At 48.8% G+C, this 22,654-nt stretch overlaps 1 protein-coding gene across 3 annotated transcripts in view; it reads right to left on the reverse strand.

Annotated features, from left to right (window-relative positions):
• The window catches only part of AKAP8L (A-kinase anchoring protein 8 like), a 30,158-nt gene extending 9,190 nt beyond the window's left edge, over positions 1-20,968 (reverse strand). The window contains exons 1-13 of one of the 3 annotated variants that reach the window (XM_067733056.1): positions 20,824-20,968; positions 14,082-14,156; positions 8,094-8,126; positions 7,739-7,796; positions 7,556-7,636; positions 5,180-5,633; positions 4,992-5,088; positions 4,842-4,912; positions 4,456-4,519; positions 3,448-3,556; positions 1,854-1,995; positions 1,660-1,765; positions 1,292-1,422 (exon numbers count right to left, since the gene is read on the reverse strand). In XM_067733056.1, coding sequence (XP_067589157.1) covers positions 1,292-1,422; positions 1,660-1,765; positions 1,854-1,995; positions 3,448-3,556; positions 4,456-4,519; positions 4,842-4,912; positions 4,992-5,088; positions 5,180-5,633; positions 7,556-7,636; positions 7,739-7,796; positions 8,094-8,126; positions 14,082-14,156; positions 20,824-20,836 — 1,434 coding nt within the window. In that variant the 5' untranslated portion in view covers positions 20,837-20,968. Of the gene's footprint in view, positions 1-1,291; positions 1,423-1,659; positions 1,766-1,853; positions 1,996-3,447; positions 3,557-4,455; positions 4,520-4,841; positions 4,913-4,991; positions 5,089-5,179; positions 5,634-7,555; positions 7,797-8,093; positions 8,127-14,081; positions 14,157-20,823 lie in introns of all 3 variants that reach the window. The other 2 variants (XR_010942370.1, XM_067733055.1) reach the window with 2 other exon arrangements.
• Positions 20,969-22,654: the final 1,686 nt, after the last annotated feature.

The following is a 22,654-nucleotide window of genomic DNA, read 5'->3' on the forward strand; positions in this document are numbered from 1 at the left end:
TTCATTTCATCCAGATTTTCCAAGTTTTAATACCATGCACTGTCCAGCCTCTACAATCTGCTCTCTGTTCTCTTTTGGTATACCCCTTTTATCAGCTCCCAAACCAAGAATCTCACCTTGGCAAGATCCCTACAGCTTCTCTGCTGCCAAAGCCAAGGGACATTTTCCTTATCTTTCCATATCTCTCAATTGCATATGCCAATCCCAAATCTCCTCAACCACCCAAGCCAGATCTCTAAACCCATCCCACTGTTGAGAATCACTGCACTGAGAAAGACCAGCGATGAATCTGATGGGCATGGAAAAAGGTTGAGAAATGCTATTTCTTATACCATTTTGCTGCTATTATCTGCTCATAAATCCCATCAGCCTCCTCCAGGTGATGGCACCCAAGACTCTCTTTCTAGCCCAGACCGGGTCCTGAGCCTCTCAGCTCTTTCCCTACTGCAAAGCCCCACCACCCTCACTTGATCTCTAACAGACACCTCTAACCTAGGATGTCACCCATTCAACAACAAAAAAACCCCACCTACTCTGGCTTCTGTGATAGGCACTGGGAATACACTGGAATGCAAGACAGAATTTTTTCAATTTCTTGCCAAACTCGCTCCTTTCCCTGTACCATATACCGCCCTCCCCATCATAGCAGCAACACTGTCCACCAGCTAAGGCAGAAATCTGCCACATCCCAGACTTCTGGTCACTCCCTCATGCCAACCTCCTGTTCACTTCCTTAACACCTCTTCTATCCTGCCTGTCTTCATCTCCAAGGTGGAGGCATACCTCTGGCTTGATACTGCAGCAGCCCTTCCTTGATCCCCAACCTCCCTCCCACAACAGGTGCCCAAAGTCTCTAGTCCAACACCGACTCTAATCCTACTGGTCCCCCACTTAAAAGCTTTGCTGCCTACAGGAGCAAGATCAGGCCCCTCAGCCCAGCCCTTATGAACCTTGTGTCCAATACTTCCTCCAACAACACCTGCACCATACACTTCTCCCTGTTTGGTTTCTGAACCTATGTGGCCATTGACCCATATGCACATGGAGGTCCCCATATCCCACAGACCTTACTTCTTAAGGTCTAGCTCTGATGCCACCACCTGCCAGGCAGAGTCCCCATTTCCCACCCCTCTCTCTGTAGCTTCGCTGACTGAACTGGGCTGGAAATGTCTACATCTTCCTGCGCCCTGCAGTTTCTCATAGGCAAGCAGGGGCTATAACCCCAGGACCTCCCCAGTGGCCTCACCCAGTCAACCCACAGGCTGGTGGGAGGGCACTGGTAGCCACTCACCCTGCGGTTCCGGTTGTGATCCATGGTCTTGAGGTGCTTCTGAATGATCCCAAACTGCATGGGAATGAAGAGGTCACAGGCTGCACAGTGGGCTGCCTCTACCTTCTTCACAAAATGTTCCATGGCAATTTCTGTAGAGGGGAGAAGGAGGGGAGTTGCCACTGGTCCCAGGCACCTAAGAAAGACCCAGGAGTTGGGGGAAAACAGCAGACCAGCTCCTCACCTCACCCTGCCACTTCCACGTGGGCCTGAGGCTGTTCTCAGTGACCCTCCCTGGGGGAACAGAGGGGTGTTGTGACCCCACTCTGAGAACCAGAGGAGGGAAGTCTGAGGCCCTGCCTGATAGGACTGGGATGGAACCTCCTCACCTTGGGTCAGATCTTGGTCTCTGTAGATCTGCTGGATCAGACCATCAAGGTCCTCCACGGTTTTTCGGAGCTCCTCTGTCTTCTTGGTCTTGTTGGCAACGTAGTCCTGCCGGAGATCCCAAGGAGATATTAAGGTTTGTGTGGGCTGCTCTATGTCCTGAGGGTAAAAGCAGCTGTACCACTCCAAGGCTCACCTGCAGAAAGTCAGCTGTCTGCTTCGGAAGCTTGGTGCCTACGTACTTAAAGTGTTCCTTGTGAAACTTGCTGTCGAGGTGGCTGGCCATCTCATCCTCGTAAAACGTCCGGTATTTGCAGAGAGAACACACAAACTGGATCCTGCCACAGGAGGGAAATGAGGGACTGAGATCAAGAGGGTCCCAGGGAACAGTGCTGCTGCCTCACCCAACCCAGCTGCGAGCCCTGAAACAGGCCTTGCTCATGGGCCTGTGAAGTACGGTCCCAGCAGGGGGACAGGCTAGGACCAGTGGGGTTGGGTGTAGAGAGGGACAGAACGTCTGCAGGCTGCAGTTACTGCAACGTAGGGGACAGGGGAGGAGCTCTTCCTTCCCGTAGGCAGGAGGCTGAAGCCTGAGGCAGCAGCTGCTGCAACAGGCAAGGAGTCGCTGGAAGGTTGCCGGAGGGCATCTCTACCAAGGCTGGGCAGGAGCTTGTGTACTTGGCCCAGCTGGGGACCGGAAGGAGGATGCCCTGGCGTGAGCCAGGTGGCCCTGAGGTGCAGAGTGGAGTACGCAGTCCCGAGGCAGGGCCCGAAAAGGTGCTGCATCTTCCTTCTGGGGTCTGAGGGACTGAAAGGCCCAGCCCATCCTTTGCTCAGAATGCTTGGGGGTGGTGTCGGGAGGGATGGGAGGCAAGCAGGCCTGGGCACCTGCTGCCTCATCTTCCTCTTCTGAGAAGAGACCAGTCTGAGCTGGAAGGAGGGCGCCCGCCCGGCCTGCCAGAGGGCAGCCTGGAGTCACCTGAGCGAGGTGCTCTGTCTGGGCCTCGTGTCCACAGCAGAAGCCCGGGGTCTGGGGCCTGGGCTGGAGCAGGCCGCCGTGGCAAGGGGCGGAGGAGGCCAGCCGCCACCGAGGCCTTGGGGCAGGTCCCTACCTCTGCCGGACGTCCTTATCTGGGCCACGGGGTCAGCTTTGTCTGGAGAGCCCAGGGGCCAGGCGCCGGCGAGGCTGAGGAAGGTCCAGCAAGAGCAAGAGTCTGAGGCGGAGGAGGAGGAGGCAAGCGCCAGTGCGGGAGCCCTGAGGGCAGACAGACCCGACCAAGGGGCGTGAAGGGCTCAGCCGCAGACAGGCCCGGCCTGACAGGGCCGGCGGGCAGGGCAGAGGGCAGGCCCGAGGCTGCCACAGCCCACAGGTGCTGCCATCTCTCCTGAGCACGGTGATGGCCTCTTGGCAGCTAGCTGGGGTGGCACAGGCGCCTTGGACCTTGAGTCTCTGATGAGCTGGCCCCCTCCCGCAGGGGCATCAGGCCCCCAGTGCACCTCGGGGCTCGTGCGCTGAGTGACCTAGTGCTGGAGCTTCTGGGCAACGGTGGTGAGCAGTGTCAGATCTCAGGCCAAAGTCGCTAGCGGTCGCCAGGCGGCCGCAGAGGGGCAAGGGACGAATCAGGCCTTGGGAGCTGGGCCTGGCGGAAAGCAGGGTCCATGCACGGCCGAGCAGGTGGCAGCTCCCAAGGGAGGCCAGAGGGCGGTGAGGCAGCAGAGCTATGGCCCTGCTCTCCTGGAGGCAGCCCCAGAGCGAGGCAGAGGCAAAGGGGTGGAGGGAAGCTGGTTACCTTTCCACCATGCGGTCTCGCTGCCGCTTTTTCTGCTTGTCCTGGTTCTTTTTGCCTGCCTGCAACTTGCGCTTGGTCTGGCCACTCTCATCCTGGGTGCTCAGGGCCCCTGTGGGAACAGAGGAGCACAGTTACCAGTTTGTGGCCTCTGGCTGGATCATCCACCATCTACTCCAGAGGGTCCATTCTGAAAGCAGCTGTCGAGCAAGGCCTCTGGCTGTGAGCAGGGCTGGGTACCCTGGAATGGGTGGGGAGTGATTTTGGCCTAGGCCCTGAAGAGGGGAGGACACGTGCTGACCCCACCACTCTCCAGGACATCTATACTCTGCAGAGTGGGCCACAGGGAGGCTGGAAGGTAAAGAGAGGCTGTCTCAGTGGGGACACTGGCACAAGTTCAGAGGGCCCAGGTGGCAGGATGCAGGAAGGCCTCAGCTGGGGCCTAAGAGCAGCCTCCAAGTGGTAAAGGCCCCAAAGCTTGCATGGCCCTGCCCACCTCACACTGGGCACCACGGCAACAGTAGGCTGAGGCTGGATTTATGGTTAGGTACCTGCTGGCGCTCATCACTTGAATAGGGGGACAGGGACTCCCAACAGGGGCTGTGGAGGCGCTAAGGGAAAGGACACGCAAACCAGAGCCGTAAAAACTGCACCAAGGGTCCCGGCTTGGACACCAACCATTAAGGACTCAGAACTGCATGTTACTAAGGGCCTGAGGGCAGGGGGTGTGCCTGGGGTTCCCCCACACTTTTGCTTGCTGCCCCCACCTGAAGGCAAAACCAGTGTACTAGGCAGGGACCATCGCCACCCATAGCCTCGGTCTGGGAAGATTAGGGGCAGAGTGGGAAGGGGGTGAAGAAGGAGGTTACTCCCTACCAGCACATACCCAGCCACACAAGGGAGGATCCAAGCTGGACACGTTTCTGCCAAAACCCTGCCCTTGGCTGGACCCCTCCCACCACGAGCACCTGGAAGAGCCACCCCAGAACCCAGGCCACTCAGAAGACTCACCTTTCTCTGCATCCTCTTTGCCCTCTTCCTTCCCATCCTCTTTTCCCTCTTCGTCTTCTCCTTCCTAAGACACAATTTCAAAAATTCAATGTTAAAGCATATATAGCTGTTCATAACAGCTGTAAATGACAAGGCCCTATTCAAGGCCAGGCACTGAGCCAGGAGCCTCACATCCTCCCAACAGCCCTTGCACAGAGGGCTCACTCTGCCATTTTTCTGATAAGGAAATCCAACCTCTGGTTAGGCAGCCTGCCAGCAGCTTGTGCTCTCTACCAGACCTCCACCTCCTTGTACTAGTCATGTGTGCATGCAGAGATGACTCAGGCGATCCACTGTTCACAGGCCTCACCTACAGACAGAGAGAGTGCAGGGCTGGGGCCACTTACTGCTCTGAAGCCCTTCTCCACAGGCTCAGCGCCTTCAGTGCCCTCTGCAGCTTCCCCCTCGGTGCCCTCGTCTGAAAGGTAAGAGGAAGCAAGCTCAGCCCAGGAGCCCCAAGGGGCAGAGGACAGGGTTATGCCAGTGCCTGGCCTCACCATTGTCTGAATCACTGTTATCGGAGCAGTCCGTCCGGGTGGCTTTGCTGTCGGGCTCATCGGGACTGCCACATTGCTTTCTCTTCTTTTTCTTGGTCTGGGTCAGAAAGAGGGAGCAGGGTAAGGGTGGATGGCTCCAGGCCCCTCGCTCTGCTCAGTCACAAAACAGGAAGGCCTCCTCCACTCACCCGAAAGTCAGCTGTGGTCCAGGTCTTCCAGGTCCGCCTCATCTGTTTCATGCCATTGCCAAACCCAAAGCCAAAGCGGGAGCCACCCGGAAAGGTGCCCCCGCCACGCATGCCCTGGAACATGCCGTACTCAGGGATGATGTTCTGGGAGAAGAGGGAGGGCAGCCGGGAGGCACCAGGCATGCACTGGCCCCGGGCCCCCATGGGGTCTTCCCACACACGCCCATAGCCTGAGGCCATCGGCCGGCCACTCCGGGAGTCCCGGGCCCAGCCCTGAGCCCGTGGGCCAAAGGTGTCGCCACCACGCATGCGGAACTGGTCGCGGTAGGCATCATACTGGCCCTCGTAGGCCATTTCCATCTCAGGGTCAAGCTCGCCGTAGTCATAGCCCGACCGGTACAGATCACGCTCACTCAGGACGGCCCTCGAGTCACAGGCCTCGTAGGAATCGTATCTGCAGGAGCAGGTGGCAAGCATCAGGGAGGGCCTCAGGTCCTATCACCCTTCTGCTCCTGCCTGCCACCAAACCTCTCTGTCATGGGGACAGAAAACCCACTCCAGCACCTACCCCATTGATCCCCATCAGAGGATCAATATTTGGAAATGCCAATTTAAAAGGCCTCTCAGGAGCAGACTTCTAGAAGCCAGAAGGGCCTCTCAGATGATGTCCCCAAGCTTGCATGTGGGCCACACCAGCTTGAGGACCCTAAGAAGGACTATTAGGGTAAAGTAGGTCTCAGTTAGGAGAAGAGACAGCCCACAGCCCATAAGAAACGTGCATGTGTCTGTGGCAGTCACAACACCCAAGGTTGCTCCTTGAGGGGCAGAGCCAAGCACCCCAGCATCCTGCAGTACATGGGCAGTTCAGCACATCAGTGTTTGTCCACTGGGGCTGATGACACCCACGAGAGACTGCCAAACCCTTCAAAGCCCATCACCACTCGAAAGGAAAAGGAAGACAAAACAAGGAATGTTGCCAGGAAAGACAATGTGACCTTGCCCAGGGACAAGAAAAAGAGTTCTTATGAGCTCATATCAACTCTGGAGCCCAGGACAGGGAATCACATCCTACATAGCAACTGGGAAGGCAGGCCAAACATTCTACCTGCGCAAGACAGGGCACCAGAGAGAGCCGTTCTAACCATGGCTGCAACCCACAGGCCCAGACCCCACATGTCTCTTTGCCAAAGCTGGGTAGTCAAGAAGCACCAGCAGCATGAGAGAATAGGCCAGTGCTACCCAATTAATTGCCACTCCATCCCTCAACCCTGCTCTCCAGCTCCAGGTTGCCACAAAAAGGTACACAGGCAGCTGGCACCAGCAGCAATGTCAGCCCAACTGCACGGCCCCCCGCCCACCCCCTGCCTGCAATTTGGCAGCCTCAGCTCCAAGCACTATGACTGTCAGGCAGGGGATGTGCTGGGCATCCCCCAACACTTTTTGCTTGCTACAGAGCCCATGCAAGCAAAAGTCCCCTTGGTACCCTTTGCCCCCTAGTGGTCCTGGTGCCTCACTTGGCCCCATCAGTGCCTGGCCAGGCCCCTCCTTACTCTCTGCTCTCTCCCATTTGTCAGCTGGAGCCATTAGGCCACTCCACCCCAACCTGTGCCAGAAATACATGTGCCCTCCTCACTGAAACCTCTCACTAGGGCACAAGAACTTCTAGGCCAGCACCACTTCAGACAATGACAAATGCCCACAGCATGATGCTGTGGGGTAGGACAGATCTGAGTGGGAGGCCCAGCTCCACTATTTACTCCTGGGTGCCTGTGGGCAAGAGGTGTGACCTGCATGCGCTTCACTTTCCCCATTTGCAAAGTAAGGATGTCAACAGTTCCTCACGGGCACTTCTGAGGCTCAACAGGTACATGTTTATAAGGCACTGAAGGGTGGTCAGGACATGCCCACATCTTCCTTGTCCCTTATGTGGGATGCGCAGCTCACAGTGGTCAGCCCCAAGGGTTCATCCCACCCTTCACACCCAACCCAATCTGTCCTGCCCTGACAGAGCGCAGGATGTAAAGTATCTGAAGAATGTCAAATGGCTGTCTCCAGAGGGAAGAGCCATTTAACAATGCTCCTGAGAAGAGCCACTCGGAGGGTACAGTGAAGCCAGCCCAGTCTGGGCTTGTTCCTCTTTCTAAAAGCTGGAAGAGAGGCTCACCATCAGGCAGTTGGGGAGGGTGGAGGGAGGAGGGGACACAGGCCAAAGAAGGGAAGTGCACTGGACCCCAAGCAGTCTCTGGGAAGCCCCGACAGCAGAGCAAAGAAGGAGAAAGCAGACGTAAGAGGCAGTTCAGAAGAGGGAGACGCCAAGGGGCAATAGGCAGGAGGTGACCCTGCAGAGCCTCAGCACCTAGGCAGGTGTCCACTCACCTTTCTCCACCTGAGCCGTACACGCCTCCTTGTATCATGTCTGTCTCCAAATGCGGCACCATATCTAAGCGTTGGTTAATTCTGGACAAAACGGAATCAGCACTGGCACTACCCATGGCACTAGGGTTTGCATTTGTGTCAGAGCTAGGCATTTCCCAAGAGTTTGAAGTGGCCATACCATACCCATAGTTGGTGGTGTTATCCTGGCCATAGCCATAGCCATAACCATAGTTCTCGTAGCCTGCAATGAGGGAGACAGAAAGACAGACAAGATGGAGGGGGCGAGGAGAGACAGACAAACACGGAGACAAGGACACCTTCGGTCACAGAGACAAGACTGGATCTTAGCCACCTAAGGCTGGCTGGGCCCTAGTTCATACTAATAAGGCCTCCTGGGAAGGAGTAGCCAGCTCCAGGGCACCTGGGACCCCCAAAGGCGACCCCCACCCCAAAACCTTGGCTAAGCTGGGCAGTGGCAGAAAGACTCAACCAGTTCAATCCCAAGGGAGAGGAGAATGATCATGGGTATAATACTTGCCTCTGTTTGTCCCAGAGCTCCAAGTTCCATATCCTACAAAAAGTAAAAGAACAATTACACCTATAATTGCTTACAATACAGTAAGAGTTTAATTCAGGCACAAAGACAACGATTCCTAGAACCTGAGCGGTTACAGGAGACTGAACCTCCCCTAATTGAGAAGCCTTGAGCTTGAGAGCACTACATAAATGACCCAGGCCACCTGCTGCCCTGGTGCCTGACCTTTCGTGGTTCTGACCATCTGCTATTTAAGGAACCTCCCATTCCTAACACTCTCAGCTAAGGAATTTGGCTCCTATACGCCTTCCTTAAAAAGCCAGAATTGGGGGCTTCCCTGGTGGCGCAGTGGTTGAGAGTCCGCCTGCCGATGCAGGGGACACGGGTTCGTGCCCCGGTCCAGGAAGATCCCACATGCCGCGGAGCGGCTGGGCCCATGAGCCATGGCCGCTGAGCCTGCGCGTCCGGAGCCTGTGCTCCGCGACGGGAGAGGCCACAACAGTGAGAGGCCCGCGTACCACAAAAAAAAAAAAAAAAAAAAAAAGCCAGTATTGGAAGATTACTCTTGCCCCTGGCTAAGCACCAATCAGAGGAGGAGGAGAGCAGTTTCCAGTGCCTTACACCGACACTGTGCTGTACAAGAAGCTCAGCACAGAGCTCATAGCCACTCTGAAATCGTGTCAATCAAATCACCCGACAAAGCCATATGGAGCAGAGAAACTGACTGCTCTAGTCCCTTAAATGTCTGTCTTAACAGGGAGAACCACCAAACACTTGAATTGTGAGTGTGCTGTGCTGGAACACATAAGCAGAGGGGGACAAAACACCACTCCCAGCTTGAGAAAAGCTGTTGAGAAAACAATCTGGATTATAAACTAAATATGCTTTGGATTTTATTACAGCATGTAAGAAAAATCCATTCCTTCAGAAACATAAAGCCACTGAAAACTGACAAAGTGCAAAGCCAAGAGGGACCTCTGAGTCAAGCAGACATGTTTCTTTCCCAAGGGAGTCCATTAGAACAGGTGACTGCTTTTCCAGTGCCTTGGGTGAGACCTCAGAGTTACCTGCTACTCCACACTGTCTACCCTGCAGACAGACAGGTCAGGCTCATCCCAGGGCAGGGGACCAAGCTCAGTGAGACGGCAGTGTGATGAACAACAGAATCCAGCCACAGGAAAGCAATACTGCATACACTGAGAAGATGAATCAGAATGAAGGGGGGTGGGGGCAGGCTGAGATCCTACACTCAGGCTCCTCCTCAATCCACTGCACAAACGAATGGGGAGACACTGGAAACCAGCAAGGAACTTTAGACGAACACTACTTTAATGAACCGTGGGCATGCTAGAGCTCACAAAGCAAAAATCCTCTTCAGCTGGGGAAACCAAAGCAAGGGCTTCTCATTCGTTTGTTTATTCAAGAATTATCATGCTCAGAGGACACAGAACAGAGGCTGGCAGTCCTGGGCACTCCTCAGGCCCAGAGCACTGTGTGCTAAAGGAGACACTAAGTAATTAGAGCAGCAAGGGACAGCAGCTGGACATCATGTAAGGAGTGAGTGGTGAAAGAGGCGTTCTTACAGGCAGAAGAGAGGCTGGCAGAGCCATACAAGGAATAATGCACTTAGTCCCAGCAGCTAACAAGAGCCTGGCCACATGGCTGCACCCAGGACAGTGGACACTAGCTATTCAAAAAGAGACAGGACTGGGAGGCAAATGCAGACCCATCAGGGTTATGCTTGTGAGGCCAGAATAGGATGTCCCTGCCCCACCCCAGGCTTCTGCTACTGAGGACTTGCCAGAACGAGCAAAGAAGCACAAGGAGAGGAAGCAGGAGTGAGCATTAACGCTAAACACAAGGACAGGTTGGTGGCTCCTATGACAGGGGCAGGCAAGCACTCCCTATGTGCTACTTGCTATGCCCAGAGCAACCTAGACTCCCTGATGGGCTCCCCAACCAGGTCCCTTTTTTGGGGGGGGCGGAAATCTTTGTCTACACTATGTTCTTTGGCGACTCCCTGAGACCTGACCCTTGCAGAAGAACATCGGAACTAACTTCCATCCACAGAGATGAGACCAGAGTTGACAAAAGAGAATTTTAAGAATATAATTTATTTTAAAAAGGAAACAACAAAAAAAGAGAGAGTAAAGAAAAGGAGACAGTCGTAGTAAACAAAAAAGAGCAAAAGTAGAAAACAATGTAGGGACTTCCCTGGTGGCGCAGTGGTTGAGAATCCGCCTGCCAGATGGACCTACAGTCTGTCATACAGAGTGAAGTAAGTCAGAAAGAGAAAAACAAATACCATATGTTAACACATATATATGGAATCTAAGGAAAAAAAAAAAAGATCATGAAGAACCTAGGGGCAAGACGGGAATAAAGACACAGACCTACTAGAGAATGGACTTGAGGATATGGGGAGGGGGAAGGGTAAGCTGTGACAAAGTGAGACAGTGGCATGGATATATATACACTACCAAACGTAAAATAGATAGCTAGTGGGAAGCAGCCGCATAGCACAAGGAGATCAGCTCGGTGCTTTGTGACCACCTAGAGGGGTGGGATAGGGAGGGTGGGAGGGAGGGAGACGCAAGAGGGAAGAGATATGGGAACATATGTATATATATAATTGATTCACTTTGTTATAAAGCAGAAACTAACACACCATTGTAAAGCAATTATACTCCAATAAAGATATTAAAAACAAGAAAAAAAAGAATCCGCCTGCCAATGCAGGGGATACAGTTCGATCGTTGGTCTGGGAAGATCCCACATGCTGCGGAGCAACTAAGCCCGTGCACCACAACTACTGAGCCCACACACCTAGAGCCCACGCTCCACACAAGAGAAGCCACTGCAATGAGAAGCCTGTGCACCGCAACTAGAGAAAGCCTGTGCGCAGCAATGAAGACCCAACACAACCAAAAATAAATAAATTAAAAATAAAAAAAGAACACAATGTAAACATTCAACTTTAAGGTAATAGTTAATCAGAACAGATTATAGCCAACCTACTCAGTGAGATCACATAGGCATCAAAAAAGAATCTAAGCCTTATGCTGCACAAGGAAATGCTTCTAACAGTAAGCAAAACAAAACCGTAGACACAATTCTAGCCACCTGCAAGTTATTCAACTACCTAAAGTAACTATGCTGACAAAAGTTAAATATAAAATGGTGGGATCTTGGTTGACTGTTTTTCAAAATGTTACTTAAATGCTATTATATTATTCTTGCAATCTGATCCAGAAGGAAAAGTAAAAATATACCTATTGCTTCACAATATGATTGTCTATGTAAAACTACTCCAAAAAATCTACAAAAAAGAGTTACTAGTGAATAAGTAAGCTAAGCAAGGTTTATTACAAGGTCAATATACAAAAATCAACTCTTTACATACCAGCAATGAACAACTGGAAACTGAATTTTTGAAAACTATCATATACCACAGCACTAAAGACATGAAATACTTAGCTGCAAATCTAACAAAATGTGTGCAAGATCTGTGTGTAAAAATCTACACCACTGGGGCTTCCCTAGTGGCGTAGTGGTTGAGAATCTGCCTGCCAGTGAAGGGGACACGGGTTCGAGAACTGGTCTGGGAAGATCCCATATGCCACGGGGCAACTGGGCCCGTGAGCCACAACTACTGAGCCTGCGCGTCTGGAGCCTGTGCTCCGCAACAAGAGAGGCCGTGACAGTGAGAGGCCCGCGCACCGCGATGAAGAGTGGCCCCCGCTCGCTGCAACTAGAGAAAGCCCTCACACAGAAACAAAGACCCAACACAGCCAAAAATAAATAAATAAAAATAAATAAATTTATATAAAAAAAAAAGAATGTACAGCTTCTCTTTAATTCCTAAATGAAGTGACCATATCACTTAAAAAAAAAAACAAACAAAAAAACTACACCACCAATGAAAGAAATCAAAGACCTGAACAAATGAAGTGGCATACTGTGTTCACGTACTGGAAGGCTTAATACTGTTAAGATTTCAATTCTCCCAAACTAATCTATAGATTCAAGACCATTCAACTCAAAATCTCAGCAGGAATTTTAATAGAAATTGACAAACTGATTCTAAAATTTATATGCAAAAACAAAGGAACTATAATATCCAAGTCAATTTTGGAAAAAGAACAAACCCAGAGGATTCACATTTACAAATTTCAAGACTTACTATAGTGATCAAGACAGCAAGGTACTATAGGAAATTCAGACTCAAAGATCAATGGAACTGAATTAGAGGCCAGATACAGACCCACACGTATATGTTCAATTAATTTTCAACAAAGGTAAAAAAGAATCTTGACCTATACTGCACACTTGGTAGAAATATTAACTCAAGTGGATCACAAAATAAAAGTAAAACCTAGGACTATGAAACACCTAAAAGAAAACTTAGGAGAAAATCTTTGTGGCCTTGGGCTAAGCATAAATTTCATAGATACACCACCAGAAATCACGATTTATTAAAGGAAAAATTGGGACTTCCCTGGCGGTCCAGTGGTTAACACCCTGCGCTGCCAATGCAGGGGGCACAGGTTTAATCCCTGGTCCGGGAACTAAGATCCCACATGCCGAGTGGTGCGGCCAAAAGACTTAAACAAACAAAAACAAAGAAAAGACTGATGAATTGGACTTCATCAAAATGAAGAATTTGTATTCTTCCAAAGACACTATCAAGAGAATAAATAGATAAACTCCAGTCTGGGAGAAAATATTTGCAAATGGCACATCTGATAAAATGCTCTGTACCCAGAATATATAAACCTGAGGAAAATAATTCAAAAATGTTGTGTGATGTGGGACTATGTCTGATTCAAAGGGTTGAGGCAGGGAGGGCAGGACAGAGAAGCCATGCAAACCAAGTTTCTCCTCATTTATGAACTCCTTGATACCTCCTTACTCATTTTCAGAACATTTTTTTTAAGTATTTTTAAAAATTAATTAATTTATTTATTTTTGGCTGCATTAGGGGTCTTCGTTACTGCAAGCAGGCTTTCTCTAGTTGTGGCGCACGGGCTTAGCTGCTCCGTGACACGTGGGATCTTCCCGGACCAGGGCACGAAACCTGTGTCCCCTGCATTGGCAGGCGGATTCTTAACCACTGCGCCACCAGGGAAGCCCAATTTTCAGAACATTTTAAGTCTCCCCCGCCCCCGCCCCGAGACTATCTGCTAATTCTTCAGGGAGCTTACTTATGTCCACTTAATCAGTGACTCCTGAGGGAATGTGACTGTGTAGGCTTAGTCTTTCCCTAGACATTGGCAGTAAAACCAATAACCCATCTCAGTAACCAAGGCAAAATCCTTTAAAGAGGGCTCCTTCTTGACAGACAACTAGGGTCACAGATCACAGAAGGACAGCTTTACTGGCAGTTCTGGGCTGCTGAAGGACACCAACAGACCATCTATGGATTCTGTCACGTGGCTACTTCTGAATTAGAGATTTAGTGTGTCTGTCCAGAGTTGAGAAATCAATGAGAAACCTTCTCTCAAACCTGTGTGTGAGGAGCCTGCTGGCCTGACTGTGACTCTAAAGGCCTGCTAGATTCAGACAGGCAGCCTCTCCCACACTGCAGTCTCATGCACTACCCTGGGGCTAAGTTAATGGCTTGGTTTCTGCTCAGACCAATCCTTTGGACTTTGATTGGCCATTCTCCTTCCCAGACCCTCAAGGGGATTTTCTGAAGCCAGATCTTTGTCACAGACCACAGGTACTTCTAAGAAAATGTCAAAGAGTCAAAGGAACAAATCTTTTACAGCCCCAAGAACTCCAGCTTGCTCAATAACAGACATCTTTCCCATAATTCCCCAAAGGGAAGCACTGGCTATTCTAAGAGCCCACCATACCATTTCACACAAGTTTGCCTTTGGAAACGACAATGTGACAGCAAAGTTAAAGGCAACTAATAAACACCAAATTGCTCTGCCACTAGAAGAAGGCAGAGCATGCACCCTCCAATTCCCAGGGGCCCACACTTACCATAATCACAGGTGGGTTGAGCAGTTGTGTCTGAGTATGTAGAATGCAATGTGGTTTCAGATCCCTGGACAAAGCCTAAACAGAGGTACAGTGTGGTTAATTTTCCCAAACAAGTTGCATGAAAATGATCTAAGACTACCTTTCAGTGGAGACTGGCTGGCAGACCCTCCCGTCACTGGAAAGCCACCAAAACCTCTAGCTTCTGAACGCTTTAATTACACCTCCAGAACATATTAACCAATGGAAAGGCAGGCTATGTTTAACTTGCTATGCCAGAAGAATTGCATAAACACTTTTAAACCTTCAAACTAGTATCCTGTTTTGATAAATGGGTACCCAAATTATTCAGTTGAATGAGGAAAATATTTATATCAAATCACTGAAAGGTGAGCTCCAATTCAAAAAACAATGGGGGGTCAGTTTTGAACAATGTTAAGGTAAATAATACCTCTTCCATTCCCCCAAATCTGAAGCCGAAACGGCTTTGTATTTTTCAGTTTTCCAATAAAAAAATGTGTGTATTACAATTACCTCTCAAAGGTAATTGTAATTTCAATTGCATTGGGGTTAGCATGTTGACGTGGAATAAGTATTATAGATTATACATATAATTTCTTATCTTCTCAACTCTCATACTATTTCTCAATTTAAAATGAATTAGTACCAGGTAAGGAAAATCTGAACCTCTACCAGAAACTACTGCTCTCAAATGCTGATTATAACAGATTATGATGAATCCTGACACTATCTTTAAAACTACACGTTTAAAACATTTTTTAAATGATTTACACTTAGCACTGAAATTATGACAGACACCATAAGGGGCAATATTTGCCTGTTCCCATCAGCACCAACTCATGACCTAAAAATTAAAGCCAGAACCTCCAGTAGCTTATTTACAACAAAAGCACACACAAAGTACCTTTCCCTGGGTAGGCGTTCACATATTTGTTGACACTCTTCCATGTTCATTTCTTTTCTTTTCTTTTTTCTTTTTTGGTATAATACTGAATGTTTATTCAAGACTAGTATATAAAACATTTACAAATAGTCCTGTGGAGGACTCACAAATATTTTAAGTTTAGGATGTGGATTTAACATTCACAGTGCATAAGGCAAAAGGTGTATCAACTATGTATCTTCAACTTAATGTGAAAGAGAATTTTACTTTAGCAAATACTTTCTTTACATTGAGGAAAATGTCCTTAAACATATCTTCTTTAATTTTAGTATACTCAGAGTAGGGGAAAAACAAGGTCTTTCTATACAGGTCTTTTTACAGGTCTCAAGAATTAAATAAAATTGACTCCACAGATCATGGTTAAGAAACACATGGTAAAGAATGGTTTCAAAATACTTATATTTTTGTTTTCAATTAAATAAATTCCCCCAAATTGATTTTCTTTAACAACAAATAGTCTTTATTCCACTTGATAACATTTTTCATGTTAAGCAACATTATATGCTTGTCCTCTTTAAACATTTAAAACAATTAGGACAGGGCTTCCCTGGTGGCGCAGTGGTTGAGAGTCCGCCTGCTGATGCAGGGGACACGGGTTCGTGCCCCGGTCCGGGAAGATCCCACATGCCGCAGAGCGGCTGGGCCCGTGAGCCATGGCCATGGCTGCTAAGCCTGCGCGTCCTAAGCCTGCGCGTCCGGAGCCTGTGCTCCGCAACGGGAGAGGCCACAACCGTGAGAGGCCCGCAAACCTCAAAAACAAAAAAAACACAAACAGAAAAAACAATTAGGACATAGAGGCATTATCTAAAGTTTCAAACTGATAGAGAAGTCAGTTTACACACCTTCATCTTATGATTAGTGAATAAAACAAGGTACATTCTTCTGTGAATGTAATGAGAAAAAGTACTCTTACAGCAATAAAGTAGCCCTCCCTCATTACCATTACTTTAATTCCACCACACAGAAGGCAAAGAAAACAATTCCAATACTTCAATATCTGCTAAGGATGATATATGGTCCTTGGAGTTTATGTATGTGTGGACACCCCCCCACACATACATCTATGTAAATATATATATATCTGTATGTATTTAATCAATACAACTGGAAAGATCACATACAACCATGAAAAAATACAATAAAAGCAATAAATGAAAAACACTAAGTGAATAAAAGTTAACATAAGCCATAGGAGATTTCAGAAAAGGGACAGTCCCATGGATAAGAGATTAAGACTTCAAGGTGAAAGTGAGATTTGTTCTGAACCCTAAAGGACAACTGTAACTGTGAAAACCTGGGAGATGAAGGTAGGATATTCCAGCATCAGAACTGTGAATTAAGATTTTTAAAGACGCATGCTCACTAAAGCATTTCAGTAAAACAAAAATGGGAGACCACAGTGGAAGGGGGAAAAGAGCAATCTATGGAGGAGACCTCATATGCCTTTAAATTTGAACTCGATTCTGGAATTACCAATGAACGATTAATGGAATTTTAAACAAAGAAGTGATATGATCAAAGCAGCCCCTTCAGGTCAAAAGGCGGGTATGCAGGCAATACTGGACAAGGAAGAGGCTGAAGGCAGTAAGTCATAATCAAAATGGTTTGGGAGAAAGTGAGTGGGGAGGGGAAGGGAGGTCCAAGAGGGAGGGGATGTGTGTATGCGCATGGCTGATTCACTTCACAGTGCAGCAGAAACCAACACATCATGTTCATTTCTTAAGAAGGAAGCAACAAAGATGACAGCCAACAACTTAACAAGTGTTTCCCCTGCAGGGTGCTAAGAGCTTTATCTGCATTATTTCATTTCATCCTCACCACAGCCAACAAAAGGAACAGGGCCAAGACCCTTACCCTGCAATTCCAAAAAGGACTCAAAACCAAACCCTGCAATTCCAAAAAGGTCTGAAAACCAAGTGTTCTCCTCAAATGTGGTGTCAACACTCATTTTGGGGCAAAACTGACCTGTGAGGATATTTTTTATCTTTCTTCATTTAATTACAAGGTGCTGCCCCAGACCCCAGTGCAGGTGCTGTGGAATGTCCTCTCAAGCTAGAATTCCAAAACACACCCAGCTCCAAGGGTTTCAAATAAGGATCAGTGGACCCACACTTTATCTTTACTTCCCAGAGGAGAGAAGTGAGACTGGGCATTGGGGAATGAGAGAGCCAGTGAGAGAAGTATACAAATCCAACATTTTTTACCTTCCCTAATTAAAGAGGGCACACTGGAATAGATTCCCTCCAGGGACCCAAGACCTTCCTGAGATACTTAAATCTTAACCCTTGATAATCAATAACTGTACACAAGAAACACTGAAAGCATTCTAAAGATGGTTGACCTGTGGGGAAGGCTCACAGGGTAAAAAGTACCTTACACGGGGCTTTTCCACCGTTTGCTCAACTAGCTTCTGGAAACTCGTCTGTTCAGCAATACTGCCACTGGCAAAATGGCTCCAGACTTTAGGTAATGTGGTTGGTATGTACTGCAGCTGCAACTGGAACCTACCACAAGCTAACAGAAATACATACTGGAACCCAGTACACGAAAGTCATGGAGCAAAAGATCTATGTATATTCAGGGGAGAGGGGGCCTGATTCTCCCCGGGGAGAAAGGAAAGACAATCCATCAAACCTTCAGAGCTCAACGGCAAACTGCTCTAGTCCTGTCCTCCCCACATTAATATTCTTTTCCACAATACTGTCTCCAGGGCAGGACCTTCCTTAGCCAGTTATGCTCCAATCATGAACAAATTCTTGTCTGGCTGCGATATCGTTCTCTTCTTAGTTCAATTTACCAGCTTGATAAACTCCGAGTAAAAAAAATACAATAAGCTCTGAGTGAAAAAATAAAATAAGCAAGTTTTTGGTCATATAAAGTGAAAGGTCAGACCATGGATTTATAACTCTGTATCATAGCCCCTCCCTCTTGGCCAGCCTCTCTGACATCTTTTTTGCTCAAAAATACACAAAGCTTCTCAGTTTTATTCTTTTCCTTCTTTTTTTAGAAGGGGATTCTTTGAAGAAATGATATTAAGTGACAAAAATTAGAGGACAATTGGAACTGGGTTAGGTTGCCCCCAACCTTTACCATCTGGTGATAACCAGCCTCCAAGTTGGCCTCCAATGATTCTTGCCTCCAGACATTATGTTGTCTCTTCCCAAACTAATAGAGATAGCCAGTGTAACCAAAAAGGTATTGCAAAAATGACTGAGTGTGACTTCTGAGACTTCCACCTTGCTCTCTCTTAGATCATTCACTCTGGGGGAAATTAGCCAGCACAGAGTGAGTACCCTCTAGTAAGCCTGTGGAGAGGTCCAGATGGTATAGGAACCAACAGCCAGCACCAACCTGTCAGCCACATGAGTTTGAGTCACCTTCAGCCTGAGTCAAGCCTTCAGATGATTACAGTCCCAGCTAACATCCAAAATGTAACCTCATGAGAAATCCCAAGCCAGAACCATCCAGCTAAACCACCTGTGCATTCCTAACACACAGAAAATATGTGAGATAATAAATGTTCCTATAAAAAGATTAGTAGCATTTCAGACCTTTGTTTGAAGACCTGATTCTGAATTTTTGTCCTGTTTTTCCACTGCTTCAATCTCCCCCCCTCAGTGCTGGAGATGGAACATTCTTTCTCAAGTACACATAAAGAAACTAGGTTCAAAAAATGGACAAGTTATCAAAAAGATAAATTATTTTAATCACCTTCTATGCTTACTAATAATGGTAACATTTGTTTCAAGGCCTCCAGAAGTTCTCCTTACAGGCAAACAGTTGTCTGAAATGTGACATAAAATGCCTCTGACTTTATTTATTTTTTGGCTGCACCGAACAGCATGTAGGGTCTTAGTTCCCTAACCAGGGATTGAACCCGTGTCCCCTGCAGTGCAAGCGTGGAGTCTTAATCACTGGACCACAGGGAAGTCCCTATATGCCTCTGACTTCGGTGGTCTGCTTCTTAAAAGGGAAAGACTCACATTATAAAGCTACTGTGGTTTTCAGTTGATCAAAATCAAGGAAAAACTAATCATTACCTCATTACCTTGGCTACCTCAGTGCCCACTCAAACCCAGAATTACAGCCTATAAGATGTGGAGTTGAAATTCAGAATTGGCCATTTGTGACCTCTCTAAACTCAGCTTCCTCGTCTATAAAAAAACAAATGGTCCATTATTAAGCTACCCCACAGCCCCCCACCATTTATCCCTGGTTTCTTCAGCAATCCTGCCCCTGATAACCACAGAACTGTCTTCCAGTTCTCAGTAAGATTTGGTGAAAAGGATCACATCTCAATTCCAGATATGTCAGCAACAACCCTACTGACTTTCCTCCTGAACCAGGAAGGGTACACAAAGGCTAGGGCAGGGTTGCTCAACCTCGGCACTACTGATGTTTGAGGCCAGATAATTCTTTCCAGTGGGGCCATCCTGTGTACTGTAGGATGTTTAGCAGCATTCCTGGTCTCTATCCACTAGATGCACTAGTAGCACTCCCACCCCAAGAAGTGAAAACCAAAAATGTCTCCAAACATTGCCAGTGTCCCCTGGAGGGCAAAATTGCCCCCGGTTGAGAACCACTGGGCTAAGGGATGGTTGCTTTAAAAACTGGAGTTCTTGCCAAGCTCCTGACCTGGAGGGCTAACACTACCTTCTTGTCTAGGCCAATATAAAGCAGCCTATAGAGCAGCCCCAGAGGCTCAGGTTCCATTCTCAGTCCTAAAAACATTCCAAGTAGAATGCTGGTTGCCCAACAACCACACATGCTCACGCCTGTAATACCCGCATTACAAGGGAGGCTCTTGGCTGAGAAGCCTCATCAGCTATTCCCAAGGCAAACCCAGGCAGCCTCTGAATTCATCCAGGGATGATCTGAAATCACCCAAGCATATCCTATGGCCCCTTCTCTAATCTCATCATCCCCCCTTCTCCCCTTAGCTCAAGTCCCACTGATCGCCTTGGCTGATCTTTAACAAGTCAGGCAGCTCCTGCCACTGCGTCTTTATGTCGAAGGCCCCCTGATATCCTTTACTCCCTCATTCCATTCAGGTCTCTGCTCACATGTCACCTCTTCAGAGGTCCCCAACCACCCCATGTTATACAGCGACCCCCTCAAGGTACTGACCAGCCCACGATATATACTATGTTTGTAACCCCGACACGATGAATTTGACAGGTGTGGAATGAGTTAACGCGGAAGCTAGCCATTCCCCACAAGGCTCAGGCTCAGTCCCTAAGGACGCGAGATTCCCATTCAGCCCAAAGCCTTCATATATTGATTTACTCATCCCCCCGCCGGGCCTGGCGCCTCTCCCAGCCTGAGGCAGATAAAAGCGGGGGATGATGCGGGCAGCTGCGGCATCTGCACGGAAACTGCGCGGGAAACAGTATGGCAATGGCGACTGCAGCCGAGTCAGCAGACTGACCTGAAGGGCCGAGGCCTGAGAAAGGGCGACCTGAGGCGTCGAGGACCCAGGGGGCTGGGCCAGGAACGGAAGAGACATCTCAGGCGCCGAGGCCAAGGCCCACGGACACAGACGACAGAAGCCAAGACTTCTGGCGGCCGGGAGCCGGGATCCAAGGTTGCCAACACAGAGAACTAAGACGCCTAGACGTGAGGGGCGCGAAACTGAGGCGACGGGCCTGCGGCGCCATTTTGTGACCGCAGAGAGGGCAGTGTCCAAGCCCCGGGGGAGGCACGGACGAGCCCGGCGCGGCTCTGGCACATCCCTGTCCCTCTCCTCCCGGACCCGACCCCACACCACCCTGCCGGGCCCACCTGTGTAGCTCATGGCAGTAGCGATGCTGCACCCGAAGACTCAGGCAGCTGCTCCACGCGTCAGAGGCCGCGAAAGCGGCGACAATCCCCCGGCCTCCTTCTACACACAACTGAGCCCCGCCTCCCGACCGCATTGGCTCGCTCCGGGCCTTGCTTCACGCCTATTGGATAGCCCCGCTGTCCATCTCGAAATGTCCTTATGCCAGTGGCTGAAGGTGGTGCCAATTTCGTGAGAGCCCCACCCTATTCCCGCCTCCGTTATCCCGGGACCACGGTGATTGGCTCAGAGGAGACGGCCTGGAGGTGGAATCCTGTGGAGTTCGAAGGGGCGGAGCTGTGCACTACGGAAAGACCTGAGGCCCAAGCGCAGTCAGGCTGGAGACGGGCCTGTGCCCTGGAGGCCGGCAGGAGGGAGCCGGATCTAACAGCGCAGGGCACACCTCCAATCCCGGATCTGCCATGGGGGTGCTGTGCCAACCTATGCTCTTTCCTAACTTCTCTGGCCTTGAGCTCGAAAACGAATACGGGAAAACCACGTTGGAGTGAAAATTACAACTAAGCGCCAAACAAGATACTGGGCACACGTTCAAATACGTGAGATAATGTATGCAAATAATTCAGTCCGGTGCCGGGTGCTCTAAAGAAATGTTACATTTTGTTATCCACCGTTTCATAATGATAACAAGTATATAGCATGTTTATATTATATACTTAATAACTATATTTGTATGATCATTTCAAATGCCCCCTCATATCTGTGAGGAAATTTTTTAAAACTCCCGCTTAAAAGATAAGAAAACTGAGGCTTGGAATTCATGAACTTGCTCAGGGTCCTTGACACTTAAAGTGTCAAAGCTGGAACTACCCCTCTAAACCCCTCTCGGTTTCTTCTGGACTTCAGAGATCCTGCATTAAGTAGCCCAGCCAGGCTCCAGCTCTCTCCTCAGCACCCTCACTGGGATGTGTGGAATACACTGTCAGAGACATTTCATAACTTCTAAGAGATGACTTGACAGAGCTACAGACACTGAAAATCATACTCAATCGTGCTTGTGAAAATTCAAGTTGTACGACTTTTACATTTTTTCTTGTTTTACTTATACTGCTACTGGGACTTCCCTGGTGGTCCAGTGGTTACAACTCCGTGCTCCCAATGCAGAGAGCACGGGTTCGATCCCTGGTCAGGGAACTAAGTTCCCGCATCCTAAGATCCTGCATGCCGCACCACATGGCCAAAAAAATAAGTTAAAAAAAAAAAGTATGCTGCTGCTCACTTTTTGATATTAAGGAATTGCCCATTTCTTTAGTTTAACGATGGCACTTTCTTTTTCCGATGGCACTTTTTAAAGTCCATATCCGGGCTTCCCTGGTGGCGCAGTGGTTGAGAGTCCGCCTGCCGATGCAGGGGACACGGGTTCGTGCCCCGGTCCGGGAAGATCCCACATGCCGCAGAGCGGCTGCGCCCCGTGAGCCATGGCCGCTGAGCCTGCGCGTCCGGAGCCTGTGCTCCACAACGGGGGAGGCCACAACATGAGAGGCCCGCGAACCGCAAAAAAACTAAATAAATAAAAAGTAAAAAATAAAGTCCATATCCTTCAGAGAAATATGCTGAAACATTAATATATTAATTGATCTGATGACCAGGATGTGCTTCACCGTAATTCAGATGGAGGAAAGAGGAGGGCATGGAGGGCTTATAGCTGAAGACATTGGTCATGAGTTTATAACTGATGAGTAGATGACGGTTCATTTTACTATTCCACTTTTGCGTGGTTAGAATTCTCCATGATAAAATGTTTTAACAACTCCTCCAAAAATGGGCCTCATGCAG

This window comes from Pseudorca crassidens, chromosome 3, assembly GCF_039906515.1.
Source record: "Pseudorca crassidens isolate mPseCra1 chromosome 3, mPseCra1.hap1, whole genome shotgun sequence".
NCBI classification, from domain to species: domain Eukaryota; kingdom Metazoa; phylum Chordata; class Mammalia; order Artiodactyla; family Delphinidae; genus Pseudorca; species Pseudorca crassidens.